At 36.5% G+C, this 23,675-nt stretch overlaps 1 protein-coding gene across 2 annotated transcripts in view; it reads left to right on the top strand.

The window, feature by feature from the left end:
- CC2D2A (coiled-coil and C2 domain containing 2A) overlaps window positions 1-23,675 on the top strand; it is a 56,736-nt gene that overhangs the window by 5,481 nt on the left and 27,580 nt on the right. For both annotated transcript variants that reach the window (XM_071556775.1, XM_071556774.1), the window contains exons 2-16: window positions 3,832-3,920; window positions 4,426-4,524; window positions 6,308-6,409; window positions 7,168-7,338; window positions 7,531-7,678; window positions 9,062-9,198; window positions 10,404-10,535; window positions 12,398-12,607; window positions 14,574-14,674; window positions 17,475-17,615; window positions 18,036-18,192; window positions 19,565-19,797; window positions 20,703-20,880; window positions 22,048-22,204; window positions 22,681-22,828. In XM_071556775.1, the coding sequence (XP_071412876.1) occupies window positions 3,832-3,920; window positions 4,426-4,524; window positions 6,308-6,409; window positions 7,168-7,338; window positions 7,531-7,678; window positions 9,062-9,198; window positions 10,404-10,535; window positions 12,398-12,607; window positions 14,574-14,674; window positions 17,475-17,615; window positions 18,036-18,192; window positions 19,565-19,797; window positions 20,703-20,880; window positions 22,048-22,204; window positions 22,681-22,828 (2,203 nt within the window). The remainder of the gene's footprint in view (window positions 1-3,831; window positions 3,921-4,425; window positions 4,525-6,307; window positions 6,410-7,167; window positions 7,339-7,530; window positions 7,679-9,061; window positions 9,199-10,403; window positions 10,536-12,397; window positions 12,608-14,573; window positions 14,675-17,474; window positions 17,616-18,035; window positions 18,193-19,564; window positions 19,798-20,702; window positions 20,881-22,047; window positions 22,205-22,680; window positions 22,829-23,675) is intronic.

The following is a 23,675-nucleotide window of genomic DNA, read 5'->3' as shown; positions in this document are numbered from 1 at the left end:
AGGCCTTATTATTTTACAGTCTTTTAAGTATTTACAGATAGGTTAAGGGTTTTTTGTAGAGTTGAAGTTAGACTGACTTGTTTATGCTTTTGCAGCTCACTCTTTCTTTAAAAAGACACTTGACTGGGAGTTTGGAACTTGCCTGTTCTCCATCATTTCTCAGAATCACTGACAGTTTGGGCTTTGCTGCAGCCAGTTCTTTATTGGATCTCCTACATTGATAATTTTTACTTAGCACAATCTGATAAATATTTATCTAGATCTTGTCCTCTGTTTTGTCGTAATTCTTATCCAGTTCTTACTTTTTCTGCTTTCCTTGCTAGAAAAGACAGAATTCAAATACATTTTTCTGTGTGTTGTCTTAGTGTCTCTACTTGCTTATTTCTGTCTCTGCTATTCCTCTTGGAAAGGAAGTGGTTTTGGGATATTTGCTTTTACATGTCTCATGCTGGTGATACTCACTTTGGACCTTGTTCATTCTTTTGAACGTTTCCAAATATAATGAATGGGGTTTTTATAACAAAGACAGACAGTAAGTTGTGGAATTTGGAAAGATTAGGATTCTCCAAAATCTTTTAATGTTTCTGAGTAGAAGCTGTTGTAGTGGCGTTAATGTTGTTTTTTTTTTAAATGATAGTGGGCTAAGGTTATCCTAGAAATTAAACTACACTGTGACTTTGGCGTAGTTGGTAGCCTTTAAATGTTTAAGTTGTGTATTCAACATACAGTGTTTTCTGCTGTCAGTAAAGCTCTTGTACTAATATTGAATCAGCCATAATGTGGTATATGTTGTGTGACATTACGGCTCCTAAGCCCTTACCCTTTGCTGTTTCATCTCCCTTTCATGGATTTAATGCCTTATATAAACCTGAAATCACCCTTTCATTAAGACCTCGGCAAACAATGTTCTTTCATAAGGGCAAAGGCTCGAGGAATGAACAGGTAATGTAGTTCTGTAAGCGGTGATAGTTAGAAAAACTTATTTTTCTAGAATGTTATATGTTCCCAGATTAGAAATTAAAATAAAAAAGCCACCACAAAGCACCTATGCAAAAATAGCTGCTGTTTTCTACTGAGAGTCATCTTAGAGTTGTTCCAGTTAAAGGACCAGTGTGTTCTGTGTGGATTGATGCACTTCCTTCTGGAAATAAAGGCTAGTTACAAAAGTTCAGGAGAAAAAAAAAAGAGGATTCCAGGTATAAGAAGGGATGTAAATTATTTCCCTTTAAAGGTTAATGTTGCATGTATTAGTTGAAATTAAAGTTTCAGTAGGCTCCTGAGAATTTCCAGGTGAACTCCAGGGCTCCAGTGAGACTGTAGAGGTTGGTGCAGATGGGAAGATACTTATGTAGCTAGGATCAGTTTGGATCATGAGGAAGTGAATTAGGTATTTCAAAAAGAAAAGTACTTAAGTGATGACATTCCAAACTATTATGTATATAAATCTGTGTTTTCAACTAAAAATATTCTGGAATCTTTTATAAAGAGAGGACAACCCTGTACAGAGGATAAGTCCTGTACAGTCCTAGTGCAATCCAAGAGAAGGAGAGGGATACCTTCTCAAAATACAGTGCAGAAGACAACCATAGTTGTGTTTAATACATAAAACTGGTGGAAGTATTGCCATTTGCTTGCACATAGAATCTCCTTTACATTGTATGTTTAAAATGTTTTTCTTTTGCATTTACATGAGAGGGTAAGTTGTACGTGGCCTCTCCTTTCTATATCTGACCACAGGAATGAAGCTTCTCTGTAAACAACTGGATAATTATTCATTCTTTTCATTTGGGTATCAGGGAATGCAGTAGGGTACAGGATCAGCTTCCTAGTATTTACTGAATATGCATGAAAAAATCATAATCTAAGAGAATTTGATACGTGGAAGGTGAGGGGAAGGAATACCATCACCCCCTCAAAGGAAAAGGTGGCCCTGATAAGTTTGATTATCAAAAATACATTCACATTCAGTGTTATTAAAAGCCTGGGCTTTTTGGGAAGCAGCAATTAAAAGGCTGCAACAAACAGTAATTCTCCTTTTCCATAATCACATGATTGCCCAAGTCAGTGTCCAAACTGGGTATTTACTGTCTATCAAAAAATCTCATTTGCCACTGATTTAAAACTCAGATTTCTATGTTTCACAGGATCAGCAGAGAGTACTTGATCCTAAAGGATGTAGAGTTTTGCTGAATTCTTTGGGTTGGAAGGTGGGATGTGCAATTTTTTTGTTTGTTTGAAAACAACCCCAGGACTACAGTTCTATTGGTAGCTTCTAGATGGTCCTAACACTATTGATCACAACCCTTTCAGCCTAACAGTTCAGCCAGTTTTCAGTCCACCTACATATATGGTCCATATTTCATTAGTTTCTCCATAAGGATGTTGCAGGAAACAGTGACAAACAGCATCCACTGCTTTCCCTCCACCCACTAATCCAATTATCTTGTCATAGAAAATGTTTCTTTGGTGAGGAAGAAGTTTATCCCCTTCATAAATCCATGGTGATGACTCCAAGTTTTCATCTTACACTTAACATATTTGGCTATTTTTTTCTAGGATTATTTGCTCCATCACCCTCCTGGGCATCAAGATGAGGCTGATCAGCCTGTAGTTGCCCAGACTTCCCTCCTTGAAGGCAGGAGTGATCCTCAGGATCTGCCCTTGATTATCAGCATGATCTTTTAAAGATACTTGAGAGTAACCTTGAGGTGACATTGACCAGCTCCCTCTGCACTTGTGGGAGCACCTCATTAGGACCCTTGGGCTTGTGTATGCCCAGTTTGTCTAAATATGGCCTTACGTGATCTTCCTCTAATGAGGTAACTTTTTGCTACCCCAGGCTTTGCTGCTGGTCTCTGGGCACTGGTGTTTCTTATGGCAGTAAAACTGCAGTGAAACACTGATTACTTGGGTCATTTCTGTGTCCCCTGTCACCTGGTCCTCTTCCCCTTTCAGCAGCAGGTAACCATTTTTCCTAATACACCAGTAACATTCCACCCTGTTGGCCACTGCATCCATTGGCAGATTCAGGTCCAGGTGGGCTTTCCTAAGCCCATCCCTGCGTGTTCTGAGAGGGTCATTGTATTCCTTCCAGGTCACCTGGCCCTGTTTACATCTCTAGTAAGTTTTCTTTTTGTGTGAGTTGAGTAAGTTCATCCATGTAGCATCCTAAGAGTCTTGTTTGACATTCTGAGTCTGTGGACAGGCTGCTTTAGGCTTGGAGGAGGTGATGTGGCAATTCCAGAGGGGCAGCACAAATAGAGCTGAGAGTAACTTGTGTGTGAATTGGGAAGTTACTTGATGATGCTGTCAGTCATCTGTGGGATGGGGTAAAATGCATCTTACTCTTGATTGTACTAAAGCTACAGCACAAAAACACAGATGGAGAAGGTAATTTTTGTCACTATGAAAAGCAGGTAGCATTGAGCTGAAAAAGGAAGCAAGTATGTAATTTCTTTACTGTTCCAATCAGACCTATAGCAGGTTTTATTGTACATCTCCATTCAAAATTAGATTGAGACAGCTCTGACTAACAGCTTGTAAAATGTCAAGTAATTCTTTATGTATTTTTAATAGATATAAAGCATTTCTATGCATTGCTTAAGGTGTTTCGGAGTAGATAACGAAAGGTAGATCCATCGCAGTTAAAAGCATTTAAGTGATAGTCTGTAAGGACTGAATTGCAAAAATGTTTCATTTGTTCGTATTTTCTCATGCAAGGTCCTTCTGTTGGGACATGGAACTCTGTAGGGTATAGATGGTTTTATTTTACATACATTTCTTTCAGAAAATACTTAATTTAAGCTTGTTACCATGTGTTCTCTGTTTCAGAGTTGCCACCTGCTCCTTCTACATCAAGAACAAACTTTGCAGAGGTTTCTGTTAGACAGCGAATGAGAGAGAAACTAAAAGCAGCAAAGGTGGGAATCCTTCCGAAGTCCGGTTTGGTTGACCTCAGTCTTATAAGTCCCACCCACTTCATTTTACTTGCTTTGTGCTGCGTGAATCTGAGTTGAAATATCTGCTTTTCATTTCTAATGCCAAAATAATTTTCAGTTCATCAGTACAGTTATTTTTTATATTGCTGTATTTTTCTAAAGTTTATATTAAATTTATTTGTAATAACATAAAAGGTATAATTGTTTTATAATTCAAATGATACAATCATTACAAGACCCTTCTGTGTTTTTTGTCAAAACATTTCTGACACTATTTTTAAATCAATGGATTTCTTTGTAAGTTTACTATGCAGTGTAATAAGGAGTATTAATATCTAGGTCTGTGAAATCACTTAAGCTGATTATATATAAAATATTCTGTCTCTAACACAAACATGAATAAGTTGTTGAGTTCCTGGAAATTATTGTAGCTTTGCTCTTACTCTATTTCTGCTACAGCTAAGCATTTCTTTATTTGTTTGCTTAGTCAAAAGCTGAAATTACTTTATCACAAGACCCCAGTCCACAACCAAGGCGTTTAAGAGGCATCAGAGAAAGAAAACCTGAGGTCAAAGTGGATAAAGCGGTAAGAAAGTGCATTGTGTCTTGCTATGTGAAACATGAAATAAATCAGACTACACAGTCTTGAAGATCAATTTCATTGCTTGAAATTACACTGCTGTTTGAACTAGTAACCAATCCCTCTGATTATTGCTTTTATTGTGTATAATTAACAATAATAATTTGCTTTTGTTGTAGTACAGACATGTGAAACTTCTGTCAATTGGAGTTTCATGACTTCTGTTGCTTAAGATGCCTTGAAGTATTTAAAATTTTCTGTAACAGGAAGGACCACTGTATTACAGCTTTATATGAATTTGCAGTGTAATTGCTAAATGCTGGATATTAAGTTTATGTGTTTGTACTGTACTGTATTTCCTTGTTACTATTTTATATTGAGATTTTTTAGCATAGGCATGTTCTTTTTCAGAAAATGAATTTTGTATTAAAAAGATGACAAAGGCTCTATCTGTGCAGAACTTGCACTCATATTCAAAATTCACAAAGAGATTTCTTGCCTGTAGAAAATGTGTTCCAAAGAATGTGTATGCCTTGGAAATATCATCATGTAGCAGTAATGCTTTTATCTGGAATTCCAAACAATACAAATTAGCCTGGCTAAATTGCTTGTCTAGAGGAGATTTACCTTTTTTGTATAGTTTGGGGGTAGGTTTTTGGCAATATTGTTATAATAACTAATTGCTACAGCTTTTAGTGAAGTAGTACTGTTTTAATAGGTTTAAATTAGGAAGATACAGAAGTGATACCCTTATTACAGTTGTTTATTAATTTTAGATAAAGTATATCTGAAACCTTCCAGGTATTGGGTTTGTTTCTTGTACTTATTTACTCACACAGGAGTTACTGTTTTGTTGTCAAACCAGTGGCCATCGGATTGACAGGATTTCAGATTTTCTTTTTGCTATTGTTATTTTGAAGCTTAGGTGCAATAGTTGTAAGCTTGAGAAGTGTCTTCCTTTAATCTAACAAAAATTTAGACCACAAGAAGGAAAAACAGATAGAATGGAATATGTGTTTATGTTGGCTGAGCCTGATGAAAATCACTTTGAAGCACTTAAATGAACTTGATGAAGCAACCTCAGAAGCAGTGACATTTACAGTGATCTGTGTGTAGGGACAGATAAAGCTTCAGAAAACTGGGGATGGATAACCATGCTGTCACCTTTCTTGAAAAGGCAGAGGAATATCACCCATGGAGTTGGAGAGTAGCCTAGCAATAATTATTTGAGACAATAAAACAAATAATCAAGTCTGTATTTCAGTACCCAAGCAATGGACGCCGCCTTTTCTGAATAACACCAAAGAGGGTTTTCCTGGTTGCAGAAAGGGTTATCTTAGAAGCTCCGTGATTCCCTTCCCTGGGCAGCAGTGCCTGCCAGCAGCACCCCTGCCACTGCTGCCCAGCCTGGGCTGTCTGCCAGCCCCTCCTCTGCACAGGGGAAGATTTGCCATTGCTGCCCCATTTCTGCCCCTTTGGCATGTGGCTGCTTGTGTTCAGGAGTGCAGAAACAATGATCCCATCATCAGTGAAGACATTAAGTTACTGTTTAGGCAATGAACCATTTCTTGATACTCTACAGTCTATTTCTTGACCCAAAGGAATTAAGTAATAGTTGAATGTACCCTTTTAGAATAAATTTAAAATCAGTGTGTTAGCACAGTTACTGTTTCTCTTTTGTTATTCTTTTCTGTAATACATGAAATATCTAAAAACTGTATTCAACTGTTTGTATTTTTTTATGGTTCAGTAAATGTGTGCTAACACTTATGTATATATTTTTATGCAGTCTAGTAATGATAAATTTAGGGAGATGCAAGAGGATGAATCCCACTTACCACCAAAAGTAAAGTTTCGTGATTCTGTAAAAAAGCTTCAGCAAAAGTCAACAGTAAGTACCAATTCCTTCATTTCCATAACCCATAATAATTTAATTTCAACACTATATGGCTTCATGATGCTGTTTGAAGAAGCAGACAGAATTCAGTCTTAAGCAGTGGAGAGGGTTTTATTTAATTTAAAATTTCACAGTGTATGCCAACAATTGAAGTATATAAAGGAAACCTCCATCAAATGTAAGAATGGGTTTGGATAATTTGATTAAAAAAAATCAAGTAAATCCACCTGGACACAATTACTGGCACTTGGAGGGAAAATGTTCCTTCTGTTTAAATCCTTTTTATTGAATGCCACCAGTTAAAACACTGTTAATTTTTCTGTTAAAGGATTCATCCTAAACCTAAAGGGTCCTGAGTCCTTCAGAGGCAAAAGGCCGTTAGAAATTCCTCTTCATATCATTCACCTGGCTATCCACATTATGGCCAAAATTTAAACTTTGTTGTTTCTGATTCACACATTATTTCTGGTTAAAACAATAAGCATGCTTAAATTAAAGCTTTTTAATAAAAAAGTGCAAGAAATGTTAATGAAATCATAGTATAGCAATAGAGAAATTTTCATGTATGATTTAAAAATTTCAGCTGGCTTCATAATTTGGATGAGTTCTCCTTGAAATAAAATAATTAGTACCATGTCACAAGTGTTTATACATGCTACTTGTCATATTATTAATGGAAGAATTATTCACTTGTCCTATTTTTTTTATAAATGCCATATTAAAATATCTTTGTCCTCTTTTCCTTATTCCAGAATGATTTTCCTTCTGAGGAAGAAGCATATAATTTCTTTACCTTCAATTTTGATGCTGGGCCGGAGAATGTGAAGGATGGAGTCAAGAAAAGGAGTGGATTAAATGAAGACGATGAGGCAGAAGGGGAATGTGTAGAAACCCATGAAGATGAACAAGAGGAGGATGAAACGGTCTGAACTATTTTTATTTAGACTTCTTGAACTAATTTAGACATATTTTTATTTAGATTTGTTGAACTAATTTTAATAGTCTAATACAATATGGCACCTTTTGTTTCCTTAAAAATTTTGAAACTATACTTTCTCAAGAAACCTTCTTAAGAAGCATGCAAACTAACAGAGATGTTTGCACTTAACCTGTAGGATGAAGATGCATGCCTAGTTAAAGATGATTTGTTCATGGGGCAGACAGATGAAGATTTTGTAGTAATGAAACCTGCTGAATGTGAAAGCTACTCTGAACAAGTGAAAAGGGAAAAAGAATTTCTCTTCATTCCCAGCATGTTAACAGGTATGAAGATTGTGCTTAACCATTTTGTCCCTGGATTTTGCATAACATGGCACCCTTTATCTCCTGAATAGATTTTTTTATGGACTGTGTCTGGCAGTAGACACATACTTAATTCCAACTCTCTGACACCGATCAACCAGGCAAGTCTGACAGAATGGATTAACTAGGAGCAGGCACACCTCAGTGGGTCATCAGCTCGTACACTCACAGGTGTGCTCAGGGCACCTCAGCTGCTTTGTGGTAACCACCTCAGTGCTGCCTGTGGGAACTGCAAGATCCCAGCTCCTCTTCCTCTGGGTTGTAGCTGTTACATTGTTCAACATACACAGCAGGTTACTGGGTACACGCATTTAGGTGCTAACGTGGCTCGTGCACTGTACATGATGACTTACACAATTTATTTGCTTGGCTATGTCTGCAGTTTTTTCTGTGTGGCAGGTTTGTGATGAGTCATATAAGTAACAAAAGGATTTTTGTGATTCAAGAGGCGTTTTCACAAAATCTGATTTTTGTGGATTGGAACAAGACAACACTGATATGTTTATGACCTTTTTGCCTTATTCCCGTAGAACTGCAAAGTCCTAAAAAATTGCTTTATAGTATCCCTTGCTATTTAATATTTGAACTGGGAAAAGCAGAAACCAGTCTCTCAGTGGTCTGTACCAGAACAGTATTGGTACAGCTTGCAGTGCAATGTCAAAATATTTGACATTGGGTGTCTCTGTTTTTTCGTGTCTTGTAGCTTAGTTCTGACTCCAATGTGATCCACTTTGTTCTGAGTTAGCAGATAACTTTTATTGTAACCCTCAGATTTCGAGATCATGTCCCTGTGAGTATGACCTCAGTGTTTTTGAAGAAGCAGTCTGGCAGGCAAGCTTTGAAGAATTCTACCTGCTCTTACTGGGCTAACATAACTTTTTATACATGTTCTGTATCTCCTATGAGAGTAGCTTAAGCAAACTATTTATTAGTAGTAGTTCAGAATAATCTTAGTTAAAGTTTCATGTTTTGTTAGAAAGGCTAAGAAATACTTCCCTAGTCTGTTGCTGCTAAAGGTTTTTTAGATGGTTACACAACCATTAAAACTAAACTCCACTAAGTTACTTGAAATATTTTTTGGTGAGGAAATTTTTAATTACCAGTTCAGAGGATTTGTGAGACTTTCATGAGAGGTTTAAACTGTGGATGTGCCTTGATTAAGAAAAGGGCCTGTATTGGTTATATATTTATTTCTTTTTTCCCTGTGTAGGGGAGTATTTCTGACAGCATGATTAATATGCAGTGCCATTCATTTTAAGAACTGCATAGGCTCCTAGAGAAATAACAAACTAGAACTAGTGTAATAAAATATTTTGCATGGTTTTCTCTTTAATTTCTTATTAGTGCCTGCTTCTGAGAAGATTCCTGGAAATATGCAGCCTAGGTACCTTGAGGATGAAGGTCTTTATACAGGAGAAAGGCCCTTTGTATCACAGTCCAATCAAAATATTTTAGAAAACAGAATACTCAGACAGGAGCAAGTAAGTCACTGCTACCTTCTTAGTTGTCTTTTTTATTTATTAGTATTTTATGTTGTTATAGTTAACTAAGTGGATGGTCATGCTAATATGGGGCTCTCATCTTTAAAATGTTTAGCAGTGACAGATTTTTGTAGGAGTGTGTTCTTGGTTTAACCCAATTGTCAGAGCACCAGACCGAGTCTTAGAAACCTGGTGTCTTTTCTTGGCTCTGCTTGTGGCCTGCTGGGGAACAGATCACTGATCAGACTGTAAGGACAATCAAATATTGCTATGAATTATCTGGAAAGATTTTAGAATCCTTTCAGATTTTTAAGAATGTCTTACAGAAGTACTTCAGAAAGTGGCTTGGATATATTTTGTCTTGCTATTATTCTCCTATCCACAGTAAGATGTATGTAGTTCAGTATAGATGTAAGCTCCTATGCAACAGCTGCCCTTTTTATTTTTTTGTGATTCTATGTGTTCTTTGTGGGCTGGCAGAGGTACTTTTGTGAATCAGATTGGGAGTATTTGGATCTAAAATGTTTAACTGGCTAGCTTCAACCCAGTTAGTTTTCTGTTTTGCTTCATGGTTACAATACCAATATTGGGTTCTCTCCTCATCTTAAACCAGGTGTGGAAATAAGAGAGCAGGGCAACATCTTTGGGCAGTTGCACTGATTTAAGCTGTATTTGAATCCTGGTAATGAGAACAGAGGGATGAATTAGGATAATGTTCAAAAAGTGAAGCCATGAATAAAATTGGTGTGTAAGATATTTACCTCATCTGCTTTCATAAATGCTGCTTAAGTAGTTCAAGTTGTGGACTAGAAGACTTGAGAGATGCTTTGATAAATTACCTGAACTGCCATTTAGCTCTTACGTAAAGCAAGACTTGCAATTATTTCAGTTTTAGTGATTTAAGGAAATAGCATTTAAATAAGTGATGTGTTGATTTTTTTTCCTTTCAAATCTGTAATACTGAATGTTGAAAGGAAAAAAATCAGTACACTTTAAGTTAGAGCAATGTCTTTGTGTTTTGATTTCAAAACTTACCTATGGTATATTTAAAGACTTTGTTTTGGTGTCTTAGGAAAATTTTGGTTATTTTTGTCACATACAATTCATAGTCACTTTTTATTCTGATTTTTTTCAGAAGAATTTTAATTTGCAAGTAATTTCTGTAAAAAGTAAGAAAAAATATGAAATTATGTTTTCCTTTGTAGGGGAAAGAGTGGTTTGGTGATGATGGCAAAATCTTAGCATTGCCTAATCCAATTAAACAGTCTTCTACTAGGCCTCCAATATTCTCACTTGAAGAAGGCATTGCACCAGAACTTGAAACAGTGTACAGAAAGGTAGGCAGATTTCATCTAAGTGGAAATCTATGACCCAATATCCCAGTTCTTGTGCAGCAGAAACCCTTGTGACCTGAATGGTTTTGTGCTAAGAACTATGACTATTGACTACTTTTTGTGATTCCACAAAATTGATCTTTAAATATGCTCTACATTTTCAAGTGTATTCCACCATTTTTTCTGTAAAAGTGCACACCAAGGGATGAAGAGTTTAGCTGGGAGTAAAGTGAAACAGTAAAGTGTCAGTCCATGACAGAGTCACTGGGGTCTCTGTGAGGCACTCTTCGATATTCTCATGCCAAACTAGGGTAGCTCCTATATCAGTGTATGTGTAAAGCCCCTCAAGGTGGGAGCTAGGAGACAGACTTGGTCATCAGCAGCTGAAGAGAAATAATCAAATAGCATGTGCATGGTGATTATTTTGCAGTGATTAAATTCTTCCAAAATAACTCTTTACATGGAGTTCGCTCGTGTAGACAGCAACTAATTTTGAGTTATGTAGCATCAATTCAGGTATATTTGGGAGGTTGTGAGGGTGTGTTGGGATTTTATTCTTTGTTGTTTTTCTTGTTTGGTTGCTTTGTTTTGTTTGCAGGGTGTTTTTGTTACTGTTTTCCCCTCAATCACAGCATACATACCCTGGTGAACAGCAGTTGCAATGTGCAATCAGTACAAATTAAAATAAGTTTCAATTAAAATGATTCAGCAAGCTTGAAGCAATTTTTAATTGTTATGCTTGTTAACACTCTATTACCCTCTTGAAAAAATTGACTTTTAAGACTTTAATGTAGATTGCTCTTTTGGGACACATGAGTGTTACTGACTGTTGCTGTTGATAAAGATTTAAATGTGGCCCTTTAATTGATACTGGTTATAAGTATGCAATTCACAGGATGCATCCAGTACCACTAATCTGTGCAGGGCATTTCTGCAGGCAGGAGAAGTTTACTGCTTAGATCTTGTAAAGACACTGAGCTTAGGGGTCCTTTATGGGCAGAGAAATAGTTAAAGCATAAGAAATTCAAAGCTGTCATTTTGGTGACAGACTACATAGTATTAAACATTTTGATGAGAAACTGACTGTAAAAGGGTCTGGTGGACTTAAGTGTATTTCATGGCCATTTATATCAGTCCTGTAAAAGAGCTTTGCAACACCTGAATTCCTCTCTTAATCCCCCTTTTTCCCTTTCTCAGAAAGGGCCTGCAACAAACACTACATAACTAACAATTTCATCTCTTATGGTACCAGAATATCTCTGATGAATCTCTTCTGAAGGATTCTAGGATGGCAGCAGCAGTAGTCAGGCTGAAAGCAGTGTTAATTCTCTTCTGATTTCTGTAACTCGAGGATTGCAGCCATTGGTGGCAGTGGGTTGAAGCAGACCTTTTAAGCTCTGTTGCTGAAAGTTTTCTTTGGACTTCATTGATCTGAATTTTCCTGGTGTTAGAATGGGGAAGGAGATAACATATTGCATAATCTGCACAATCCAAATGGTCTACAAGGAGAGCTGTTTGTCCTAAAAGGAAATAAAGCAATACTAAACCCACGGATAAAAAGAGAACTAGCAGACTTTTCTTTTTCTAGTCCAGTGTCCTTGTCTTCATTGCTCAGCAAAACCTTCAGTACAGGCAGATGACTAATTTCAGCCTCATATGGGCTATAAAAATTTCTCTTATGTAGAATACCTGTGGTGGTTTTGTGCCACCCACTTATCAGTAAAGCAAGAGGTTAACACAGTTTATGACTCAGTAGTGAAATGTAGGCATTGTTAAATGGATAGATTTCTGACACACAAACTCTTTGACAGATAGTGTTGTCAGAGTTTGTAAATCCATTTTATTCTTTTTTTTGTTTGTTTCAGGCAATGAAAATGACACCTGCCAATCAGTATTTTGTTGAACCTGGAGATTTCCAGGCCCTGTTTCAATTGGATATTGATATTGCTGGACTGATATTCACCCATCATCCCTGTTTTAGCCGTGAGCATGTGTTAGCAGCTAAATTGGCTCAGTTATATGATCAGTATTTAGCAAGAAAACAGAAGAATCTTACTGAACTTCTCACAGACAAGGTATTTCTGGTCTGTCATCCTACCTTATTGAGATAATGACGTGACAGTTTAAGGTAAAAGCTGAATTTTTCAGAAGCTAAAAAGCCTAAAGTCTTGACTGAGGTAGTTGTGTGTTCAGTGCAGAATTGCAGTTTTAAGATCATGAATTTCTTTGATCTTTGATTTTAAATTAACTCTGAGGTAAAAAGAATACAATAACATTTACATTATTCCTTAGAATAACCAAATGTTTTTCAGTGAATGACACGTAAGATATTACAGGACTGTGTACAGCAGCTCCGACAGGCAGACAGCAGAAGACATTAGTTTAATGTGCCACTCTTGTACATGGCAAAACCTGAGGCTGAATGTAGACTCCTCTGTTCTGGCTGCATTACTGACTTGCTGGATGAGCTTGGCTGGGCTGTTTATCCTCTGCATATCACCACTCTTCCTCCATCTATACACTGGAAGAAATGGTACTGGTCTTCTCTGGTGTAAATTTGTACATGAACACTGGGCAGTGTTAATACAATTCGAATGCCATCAGGGCACACAAGAATACTTGTCTGTTAAAAATTAGATTATTAGGCATATATAAATTCAAATCTCCATAAATTAAAGATGGTGATAATTTTCTACCTTAAAGAGCTATTATAAGGGAAGAGTTGTAATTATATGCAAGGTCATTTATATATTAGTGTAATGAGCCTCAGTAGATAGTGTACAGATACTTCTGAATTTTTATATAAAGCATGAGGTTACAGTTCTAATGTTGGAAATGTATTTCATATGGTGTCTCAAAATAATTCCTTGGTATATTTCGGTCTGTCATTACTTTTGAAGGATTTGCCTTAGTTGTCTTTAAAATGGGACATTTGGTTCCTCCACGCCTGCTTTGCAGGAACCCACAGAACCATGGAGTCATTATGGTTGGAAAAGACCTCTAGGGTCATTGAGTCCAACTACTGCCAAGTCCAGCCACTGCCAAGTCCACCACTAAACCATGTCCCCAAGTCCCACATCTACACATCTTCCAAATACTTCTAAGTGTGGTGATTCATTCACTTCCCTGGGCAGCCCGTACCAGTGCTTGGCTACCCTCTTGGTAAAGTTTTTTTCTTAACATCCAGTCTGAACCTCCTCTGGAACTTGAGGCCATTTCCTCGTCTCCTGTCACTTGTTACTTGAGAGAAGAGACCAACATACCCATCTGACTACAACCTCCTTTCAAGGATTGTTTAATCTGGAGAAGAGAAGGCTCTGGGGTGTCCTTATCACTCCCTACAACTTCCTGAAAGGAGGTTGTAGCCAGATAGGGGTCAGTCTCTTCTCCTAGGCAACTAGTGAGAGGACAAGAGGGCATAGCCACAAGCTGTGCCAGGGAAAGTTCAGGCTTTTTATAAAAAAAAATTTCTTCACTGAAAGGGTAGTTAAGCATTGGAGTAGGCTTCCCAGGAAAATGGTGGAGTCACAGTCCCTGGAAGTGTTGAAGAAACAGCTGGATATGACAGTGCTATGGTTTAGTTGACAGTGGTGGTGTTTGGTCACAGGTTGGACTCGATGGTCTTGGAGGTTTTTTCTTACCTTAATGGTTGTATGATTCTGTAATTTTCTAGGATTGCTTTTAGTGGCCCTTTCTAGTCCCAAAAAAGACTTTTGTGAAAGGTGGGGTTTTTTTGCAGACTCCTTTTTTTTCCCCCTACCTCTTTGATTTCTGAGCTTTCAGAATAATCCCTTGATCAGTCTTTTTCCCTTGATTAGATCTGTCACAGTGATCGAGGTCAGTAAATCCCGCTGATACATCCAGGGATCCTAATCAGAATTTCATGTTGAAGAATCGTGGCAAAACCCTGTAATTACAGAATCAAGACAGTTCAGAGTTTTCTGTCAAGTAGTAACTAGCTCTTTCATGCCAAGGTGTGTTAAGATGCTTCGTTAAGCCATCTGTTAATTGCATGCTTGTTTGTTTGTTTGTTTGTTTAAGCTGCATGCTTTGAGAAATGCTGTGCAATGTAGTTTAGAAGGTGGTGGTGATGGTGTTCCTGTGGCACAACAGAGCATACCTGAATACAAAATGGAGATCAGGTAGGTATGAATTCATTACATCATGTTTTTTTAAAACTGTATGCCTTTTATCCTTTACATCTTGGCACAGAATTATGGTTCATGTCAGACTTCTAAATTCTGCTGTAAATAGCTCTAGAATAATTTTCAGGATTTAAAAGTTCTCACTGATAAGTTGCATAAAAATATGATGAAGAAAATATAGCTTAAGTTGAAATTTTGGTTCAAAAATTGTCTAATTTTTTTCATTAGTTACTTAGTAACTGTTTACTGGTGTGTTTTGTACAATTAAAAATTAATTCAAATAAAGTTTCAGTAGACTTCACATGGATGCACAAAGTTCTTAGAGTGCAATAACATAATTTTTTGAACAGACAAAGCCAATTGTTTTTTTCCATCTTCTTCCTCATTACAAAAGAATTCTTGATTTGCTTCCCATTCTGAGTTCTTTAGCCTGTGTTTTTGCCATTGGGTTAATACAAAGAAAATGGTAGAATTTTGTTACAGAGTTACAGTTATTGTTCTTGTACAATAGCTGGGTAGTAAAAATATAATACAGTTTTTGGCTTGGTAGTGAAAGTTTCTGTTATTTTTGGCAATGGTGAACTGTAAGTGTAAGCAGGATGATAAAAGAAGTTATTTTGGAGATCCGTATTGAACTGCCTCTTAACTAGAAGATAAAGATTTGAAAGTTTTCCACAATCTGAAAGTAGGCAATAATGTGTTAATTAAAATAAACAGAAGTTTAGAATGTTGTAATGGGTCACGATACAATATTTAAAAATCAATAACAATTTACATTCAGCCTTGAAATTTACTTCTGCTTACACTTACACATCCACAGAGTCCTCTTAGATTGGGAATTGCTTCTTTTCATCCTTTACGTACAATGTCTTATAATACATTGGTACATGTACAGGACATGTTTATAATGCATTATTTTGTACTGAAGGACAGAGACTTCCTTGCATTGAAAATGGAGTAGCTTTAATAGTATCTTCTTAACACATCTGCTAGAGGACTAGGAGCAGGAGGTGTGCAGTTCCCATGCAGCACCTTGGAGACAGGAGCTCTCCACTAGAGGAGGCGTAGGAGTGGTAATGAGGAGGCTCACTGTGGGAACAAGGTTCTTGGATTTTGGCATCAACCCTGAGGCTTGTTTGATGTTTAATTAGATAAAATGTTTCTTCTGGGTATCTTCATTATTTTTCTGAGTCTTCAGTGTTTTAGTGTCATGCTGCTATGAATCTGGAGAAACTCTGCTGAAATCAGTGAGATCAGTGTTGCCTAATTAACATGAGATGAGCTTGGCTGGTATTATTCTAGAGCTTTTCATATCTGTAATTCTTTCTGGCTACAGCTCTATTGTTGGAAACCATTATACGTATGAAGCTCAGTTGGGCTGAAGAATTTTTGCTGTCAGGGTATTTAACACTGAAATGGACCACATATGTTGGTAAAAACATCTGACCTGCCTTGTCTGTCTTTTAACATTGCATTTCCCTGATGGTCAATGAAGTGCATTCATGAGAAATTACATAGATGAAGAGATTTTAGCATGGAAAATAATCTGATCGTTTTCTCCACCATCCAATAACATAACAGATGTATATGCTTTGCTGTCTGGAGATCAGAGCTGTAGTTTTCCATGGGTTTAAAAGGAAGAAATGTCATCTGAATACAGAATGCTTTTGCAAGTTAGCAATTTCAGTGCCACTGTCTGTTTCCTGAAGGAGGAAGCCAATGTATGCTGCTAATTCTGTGATTTAGGTTCTTGTGGGTGATGTATTTTAGCAGAGGTGATTCTCTATTGAAAGGTCCTATTTCCAAAACCAATGTATTAGATAAGTGTAATTACTCACCTATATGTTCTTCATGGCTTTACGTTTCATCTTCCAGCCTTATCTGGTAGACAAGGAAAGGTTGTTAAGCTGCATGGATAAGTAATATTCAAACTACTAGCTAATGAAGTGGAGAAGTTACTCATATTTCTTTCTGAAAAATCTTTCTTTGTTTATTCTTTTGGCTAAATTTGCTTATGCTTTTCAATAAGGTGTGATGTATTTCTTCTCTCACCTCTATCTCAGCCTCAGTCTTCCAGTTCACTGAATATTGCAAGTAGTAATGTGTTAGTTGACAAAATTTTTTTTTAAATCACTTTATTTTTACTGGACACATTCTTCTACCAAGATAGTGCTGGAAGCAGCCTGTGCTTGTGCTACATGGACATTTACATCAGAAGTGTGTATTGGTCATTAAAAGTGCTAATGAATAACTATCTTACAAAAAATTAGAAAAAATATAAAATACCAAGTCTGAGACAAAAAACATGACTCTGTTAATTTTGTTTGTATTAAGAACCTTGTAGGGCTGTCAGAGGACTTACGTTACTACATTACTTCATCTCTTCAAGTCCTTTATACTGGAGCTAGAAGCACATGAAGTTTAAAACATCTTTTGTAATGTCTAAATAAAATGCATGTAATAAGCATTACTCCCTTGCAGCAGTGCAGGTTTCCTGAGCTGTTGTTTACGTGAATTGACTTTAAAATGTTTTTAATTATGTACAGCTGTAATAAGCATTTCCGAAAACCTTGAAATCTCTGGAGAATTCACTTAATTGAAATCAGATTGTTCAAAATGCAAGAGACTGAAGTACAAGGAAATCAAATCCTGCCATCCTCAAGTCTGGGGTTTATGCTCCTTGGCTTTAAACTGCTGCAGCCATCAATCCCTTGGCTTCTGATATCCCAAGTTTTTGATTTGTTCCTCTGAGTTAGACAACTCTGATTGACTTGGTGCTGTGTATGTGTAATTCTAGACAAACCAGAAGACTTCGTGATGCTGAACAAGAAAAAGACAGAATGTTGCTTAAGACCATTATCAAAGTTTGGAAACAAATGAAATCCCTCCGTGACTTTCAGAAGTTTACTAACACACCCATGAAACTTTATTTGAGGAAGTATGTTTTGATAGCACTTTTTGTACTTCATTTACTAGCAGTGGAGTTGCAGTAAAATTAGTTAATTTGGAAACTTAGAATTCTGATACGAAGGATGCAAAAGTAAGACTTTGAATAGTGTCTGGCACTGGTTGAGCCTGCCACTGTTGGATTTGAGTTTGGGAAAGAGGGAATGTTAAAATAACAAGTAATTACTGTAACAGAAAGGAATTTCTACATGCTAATGAGTAAAGAAATAGTAATTATATTCATTCTGGACAGTAACTGTCTGCTATCAACTCTTGGAGTATACTAGTGTTGTTAAATAGAACACAGTTGTGATATAATGAAATTAATTCATGGAGCAGATTTCTGTTATTTATGACCAACTTAATTGTAGCCCTTATTTTATGCAACATGTTGATAGTTGTTGTTTTGAAGGGAAGAGGTTGATCAGCGATCGGATGAGGAAGCCTATGAGGCAGAAATTCAGGCTGAGATAAAGGAATTACTAGAAGAATGTATGGAAGAATATGAAAAGAAAATGGAGGAGTATAAAACTGAGCTACAAGACTGGAAATCCTGGAAGAAGACACAGGTTTGTTTAAATCATTCAGTTTCACAAAAAATTAATACTAAATATGCTAAAAACTTGTCCTTTTAATAAAAAAAAGATATTTCAAGATAGTTGTGCATAAGTTTTATAATGTGTTTGAATGTATTCTATCTACTTAGAATTTGTTAGTTAATTGTTAATTAAAAATTAGAATGTGCTTTTACCTCTGAAAAGCTGCGTTGCTAGTAATCTGTAGTTAAGGTCTCAGCTGTGCTTCAGGAGGATATTGAGAAAAATAGGCACTATGGCAATACACTGCAACAGAACAGGCTTTGAAGTAGCCCAGGGCAAGTGTCTGCAAAACCAGGTTTGCTTTCATAGTGAGGTCACAACATACTGGATACCTCAGGGTAATGATGATTATACTTGGATATAATTATTGCCCAGTTTGAACAGCCTGTTTTTTTGGATACCAAAGCAAAATCAAGTTTAAGGAAATATTTCAAATGCAGTTTTCAGGAATCTAGAGCATCTGCTGATACTTTTATGGACAGTTTTTTTCATGTATATGCTGCATCTATGGAAGGCACTTACAACGTTTGAGGGGAAGCTGATCTGCAGGTATTGGGAATTCCTGTTACCAGAACACAAGTGGGCCCATAACTCATTAGTATCATGTCAACTCACTTGTAGGATAAGAAGAATAAATGTAAACCTTTAAATGAAGGCAGGTAGTCTTAAGCATTGATCCTTATGGGAGCTGTTCAGCCACCACTTATGCCTTCACAAATAACCATGATGGGTAGTTCGAGCTGCTCTTGGCATCTTTTGTGCTAAGTCACAAACTGTCTTGAGATTGAGATGATTGTGGTTCCTTCCTTTTAGAATGAAATGTAGTACAGAGACCTTCCTTTCATGCCCAAAAGTGCTTTGTTTTATTTTATTTTACTCAAAGTACTTTTTTGTTTAAGCACTGCTGTTGGTGTCTTACTAGCACAGATCACATGAATCTAAGGAAGAGGTAGATAAGACTAGATTACTACTAGCTGGATAACCTTCCTTCATCCCTAGCAGAATGTACATAGTAACTCAGGCTAAATGAGAACTCAGCAGCTGGCCAGAATGTTCAAGAAGTATGTTTATTTGTAAGTTGGTAGGAAGGGGAAGTAAAAGTTTTTTTGAAGCACAGTATGGTTTTGAAGCGTATGACTGAAATGTATTTCTGAATTCTGAATCTGAAGTAGTCCTTTAGAATGAGAAAAATCTCTTGTGTGTGTGTGTAATATTAAAATGATACGGTTATTTTACTGTACATACATCATATGTGTTTATTGCTTGTGAATCAAGAGAACAAGAGAAAAAATTCCATGGATTGAAACAAGTTCAGAAAGAACATTATTATTTTTATATGCAGAAGTCCAAGAAGAAAAAGAAGAAAAAAGACATGCATGAAGATGAAGAATCAGAAGATCATGATTTTGGTGAGGAACGTATAAAACCTATCCCCCCTAAAATGGCCAATAGCCTGGAAATAGAGCAGCAAGTTAGAGAAAAAGCTGACAGCTGCAGAAGGAAACCTGGAGAGCCCGTTCTAATTCCTGAGCTGGTCCTCTCAGGAAGCATAACTCCAACTGAGCAGTGCCCTCGGTAAGATAAATGTTTATGCCTTGTTTATGATTTTCTGCTGTTATTTATTAATTGCTTGTTTATGCAGCTTCATAATTGAGCTCACTGTTCTGTTTAGCCTAGTGATGAAACCTCTGCTTCTGAAGCTGATACAACTTAATGCGTTTTCAAGTCACGTGTAACCTTGTATACAGTGGGCTTAGAGAATCCATGTCTGCACATTCCCTTTGAACCTTCTGATGTTTCTTGAGCATCTGCAGAGAGTGGTGTAGATACAGAGAAGTTGTTTTCAGTGTAGAGTCTACGTCCCTTCAGTCAGTACCACTCTCACTGCCTAGTCCTTTACACCAGGGCTGTGCTGTAGTCAAAAGGGAAAAATAAAGAAATCGTGTAGTAAATCAGAGATTCCACTGTGGATAAAATAAATAATTGTACTTGGTTTATGTTAGTTTCCACATTACACAAACAATTTAACATGCATCTACCAGATTTCAGTAATTTAAAAACTGCTTTGTTTTGTACTTACATGGCAATAGCCTCACCAAGGAATTACTGCTTGGCTGTTCTATTCCTATGACTAAAAACTTCAAAATCTTAACTCAGTTTAGTATAATTTGTTGTGTTTTGGAGGAAGGGAGAAGAAGGGATTTTTTTTTCCCCTAAACAACTTCTTTTATATGGAGGTAACTTTAGTGGATCCAAAATTTTTCTTGCTTATTTTTAAATAATTTTATATTCATGAAAAGGTAAAACAACTCTTAAATCATATTTTAAAGTCATTCCCATGTAGTGGTCTTTTTGGAAGAATACCATCTTTATTTAGGTGGGTTCTGTTTCCTCATGAGAAATCAGATTCTTTTTAAAAATAACCAAATAATAAAAATGTTGTTAAAAATTATATGACAGCTTGTTTGACATATTTACAGAGCAGAAGTTTTGCGGCGAGAAGATGTGAAGAAACGCTCAGCATTTATAAAAGTCCTTTTCAACTCCAAAGAAGTGTCAAGGACTGTTACTCGACCAATAAGTTCTGATTTTAGAGTTCACTTTGGACAGATTTTCAATTTGCAAATAGTCAATTGGCCAGAGAGTTTGAAACTACAGGTAGATGATGATTTATCATAGTAACTTTTAAAAAGATGATACAAAAATGTAATTAATCCTGTAATGCTTGTGTTTTCCTCTATGGTAGTGTCGTAAAGACTGAAAAACCTGTGAAAGACCTTTTGTTAATCATCAATCTTATGCTCCTTCCTTGCTTCTCCGGTCACAAACTGTTATCTTTGCTGCTGTGTTTTTGATGGTTGTGCTTTCTGTATACATAAAACATGACTATGGGTTGCATGGGAGAAATTAAATAGAGTCATGTGATTAAATATGTTAGTGGATCAGCCTCTTAGTTTTAGAAAAACTGATTTATGTTGCAGATAAAATGACTGAAGTGGTCTTCTTAAAACATCACTGTCCCCACAGCAAAACCATCATAATGATTACTGGAAAGGGATAAGAAAAAAAAATGGCAAGTAGTGTCCATAACTGCACTTGACTTGATCAGCTGTGCAGTAAAGTCAAACCACTACCACCCCCATTCCAAGTACGAATTAAGAAATTATTCACATGAATACTTTTCAGAGGTAATACAAGACATTTTTGGGAGCAACAGAATCAGGATCCTACTTCTTTCGTTAGGTGACTCCTCCAGTTAGGTAACACTGGTAGGTCAGGGGAGGGCATATACCCCTTATCTGTTCCATTTATTTGATTTCAATTTTATATAAATGGAAAGGGAAAAGGAATACTGTCTTCTTGGATTGAAAACATCTGAATGGAAGAATCACTGACATCATTCAGAGCCTGCAGCCAACCAGGAAAGAGGGAAGTAGCCTGCAGTGTTGCCAGAATGGGGACTGAGTGCCATACTCTGCCTTTTGTGGTAAGGGAGGATTAGTGAGCAGTATCTTCATCTGGTGCCAGTGACTGTCACAAGCAATTGCATATTGTACAGTGATGTTCTTTGTCACACTGTTCTAAGGTACATTAGAAAGGTGAAGAAGATATACTTTTAAGAATTCAGATCAAGTTAGCTGCTGGTACCTGAAATGTCTGCTTGTTGGATATTTTAGAAAGTAAATAATACAATTGCTTTAAAGTGTTTCTTTCATGCGTAAGTCCATAGTAAATTTTTTGTCCAAATACCTCACAATATGTTTTTAACATCTCATAAATACACATTTAAATTTTTTACTGTGTCTGTCCCTGTGTGTTTTCTAGATCTATGAAACAACAGGTATGAGCAGTACCACCTTGTTGGCTGAAGTGTTCATACCTGTTCCTGAGACTGCAGTTCTGACAGGCAGCGCTCCTCTGGAAGAAATAGAGTTCAGCAGCAACCAGCGTGTGATGTTGGACCACGAAGGAGTTGGGAGTGGTAAGGAGTCTTGTCTGCCTCAGTTCAGTATTTCTCATTTTGCTGAAACTGTGTAGCAGTAAAAGGTTGGAGTAAGTTTCATAGTCAATTCTGTGAAGAGCATTTACAGCTTCTGTAACTGAATCTTATATATTAGTCATGACTCTTACTACTGAAGTTTGCTGTGGAATTTTTGTCTCTGGCTAATTTTAAGACCTGTATAGTAAAAATGCATGTGTTTATTATTTGGCTTGTAGTACTAATGGAGCTTTACTAGCTATAGAAAATGTTTGGGTCTTTTTCAGCATTAAGTAATCAGGATTCTGCCACTGCAGAGCAAGCAGATATTAATCAGTGTAGCTTTGGTGATTTTAGTGTTTTAAATCACAGAAGAACGGGTTATTTGACTACTCATTTTCAGGAAGTATTTTTAAAATTGTTTAGGCATTGTGTTTGAATGCATTAATATAGTGCTTTGGATTTTTCCCCCTTGATAGGTGTGTCCTTCTCATTTGAAGCTGATGGTAGCAACAAAATGACTTTAATGACCTCTGGGAAAGTATCCAATAGTGTCTCTTGGGCAGTTGGAGAAAAAGGAATCCCCTTAATTCCTCCAGTATCTCAGCAAAACACAGGCATTCCAAGGTAATGTGATATGAATTTTCAGGGATTCATGGGAAACTGATTATACTAATATTTAAAAAAACTAAACTTTCATAATCAAGAGTTTTCATAATCTTTTTCTGTAAGTTTGGATGTTTTACTTTGCACTGTAACCCCCTGCAGATAGCTTAGAGCACACATTTTTGGTAAATGGAATTTAGTGAGGAATTTTACTTTTTAGCATATTATTTCTAGACAGCATTAAACTCAAGCTGATTAATTGGATTTTATTATTGTATAATAGGAAGTGAATATATTGTCAAGGAACCTTCCTGTAATCATTTTGGTAAGAATAGAAACTCCAGCTCTTTCTTACATGAAGTGCCTTTGGAGAGGCTATTTGGACACATGCTTTAACTGCTTTTTCTGTCATTAATGATAAAAATTATGCTATGAAGCAGTAGAAGTTAATATGGGAGGTTGACTCTGTTACCAAATTTATCAGTCAAAAATTGTCATCTTTCAGATCACTCCAGGATAATACTCTTCCATGATTTTTCTGCAGAAATAAGATTCCATTCAAAACAATATAATTTTCCCTGTGGCTGCAAGTTGGATACTGTAGATTATTTGTCCATTTTGTTGTTTTTATATAATCCACAAAGTCAAGGTGATGATACATAAGTCTGCTTTTGGAATATCCTTAGGTACTTTCACTATAAGCCTTAATAGTTTTCCTATATTTATTAATAATGAGCAATTCTTTCTCCCAGCTGATTAGTTTCTGTCAGATTTTTATTTATTTAGGGGCTAGGCATTGGCATATGAATCACTCTGTTACTATATTTGACCAACGCTGCAGCCATTCAAGCAATTTTCTGGTCAGCAT

The sequence above is a fragment of the Pithys albifrons genome, chromosome 5, assembly GCF_047495875.1.
Source record: "Pithys albifrons albifrons isolate INPA30051 chromosome 5, PitAlb_v1, whole genome shotgun sequence".
Lineage (NCBI taxonomy): Eukaryota > Metazoa > Chordata > Aves > Passeriformes > Thamnophilidae > Pithys > Pithys albifrons.
This window is presented reverse-complemented; position numbering and strand designations above follow the sequence as displayed.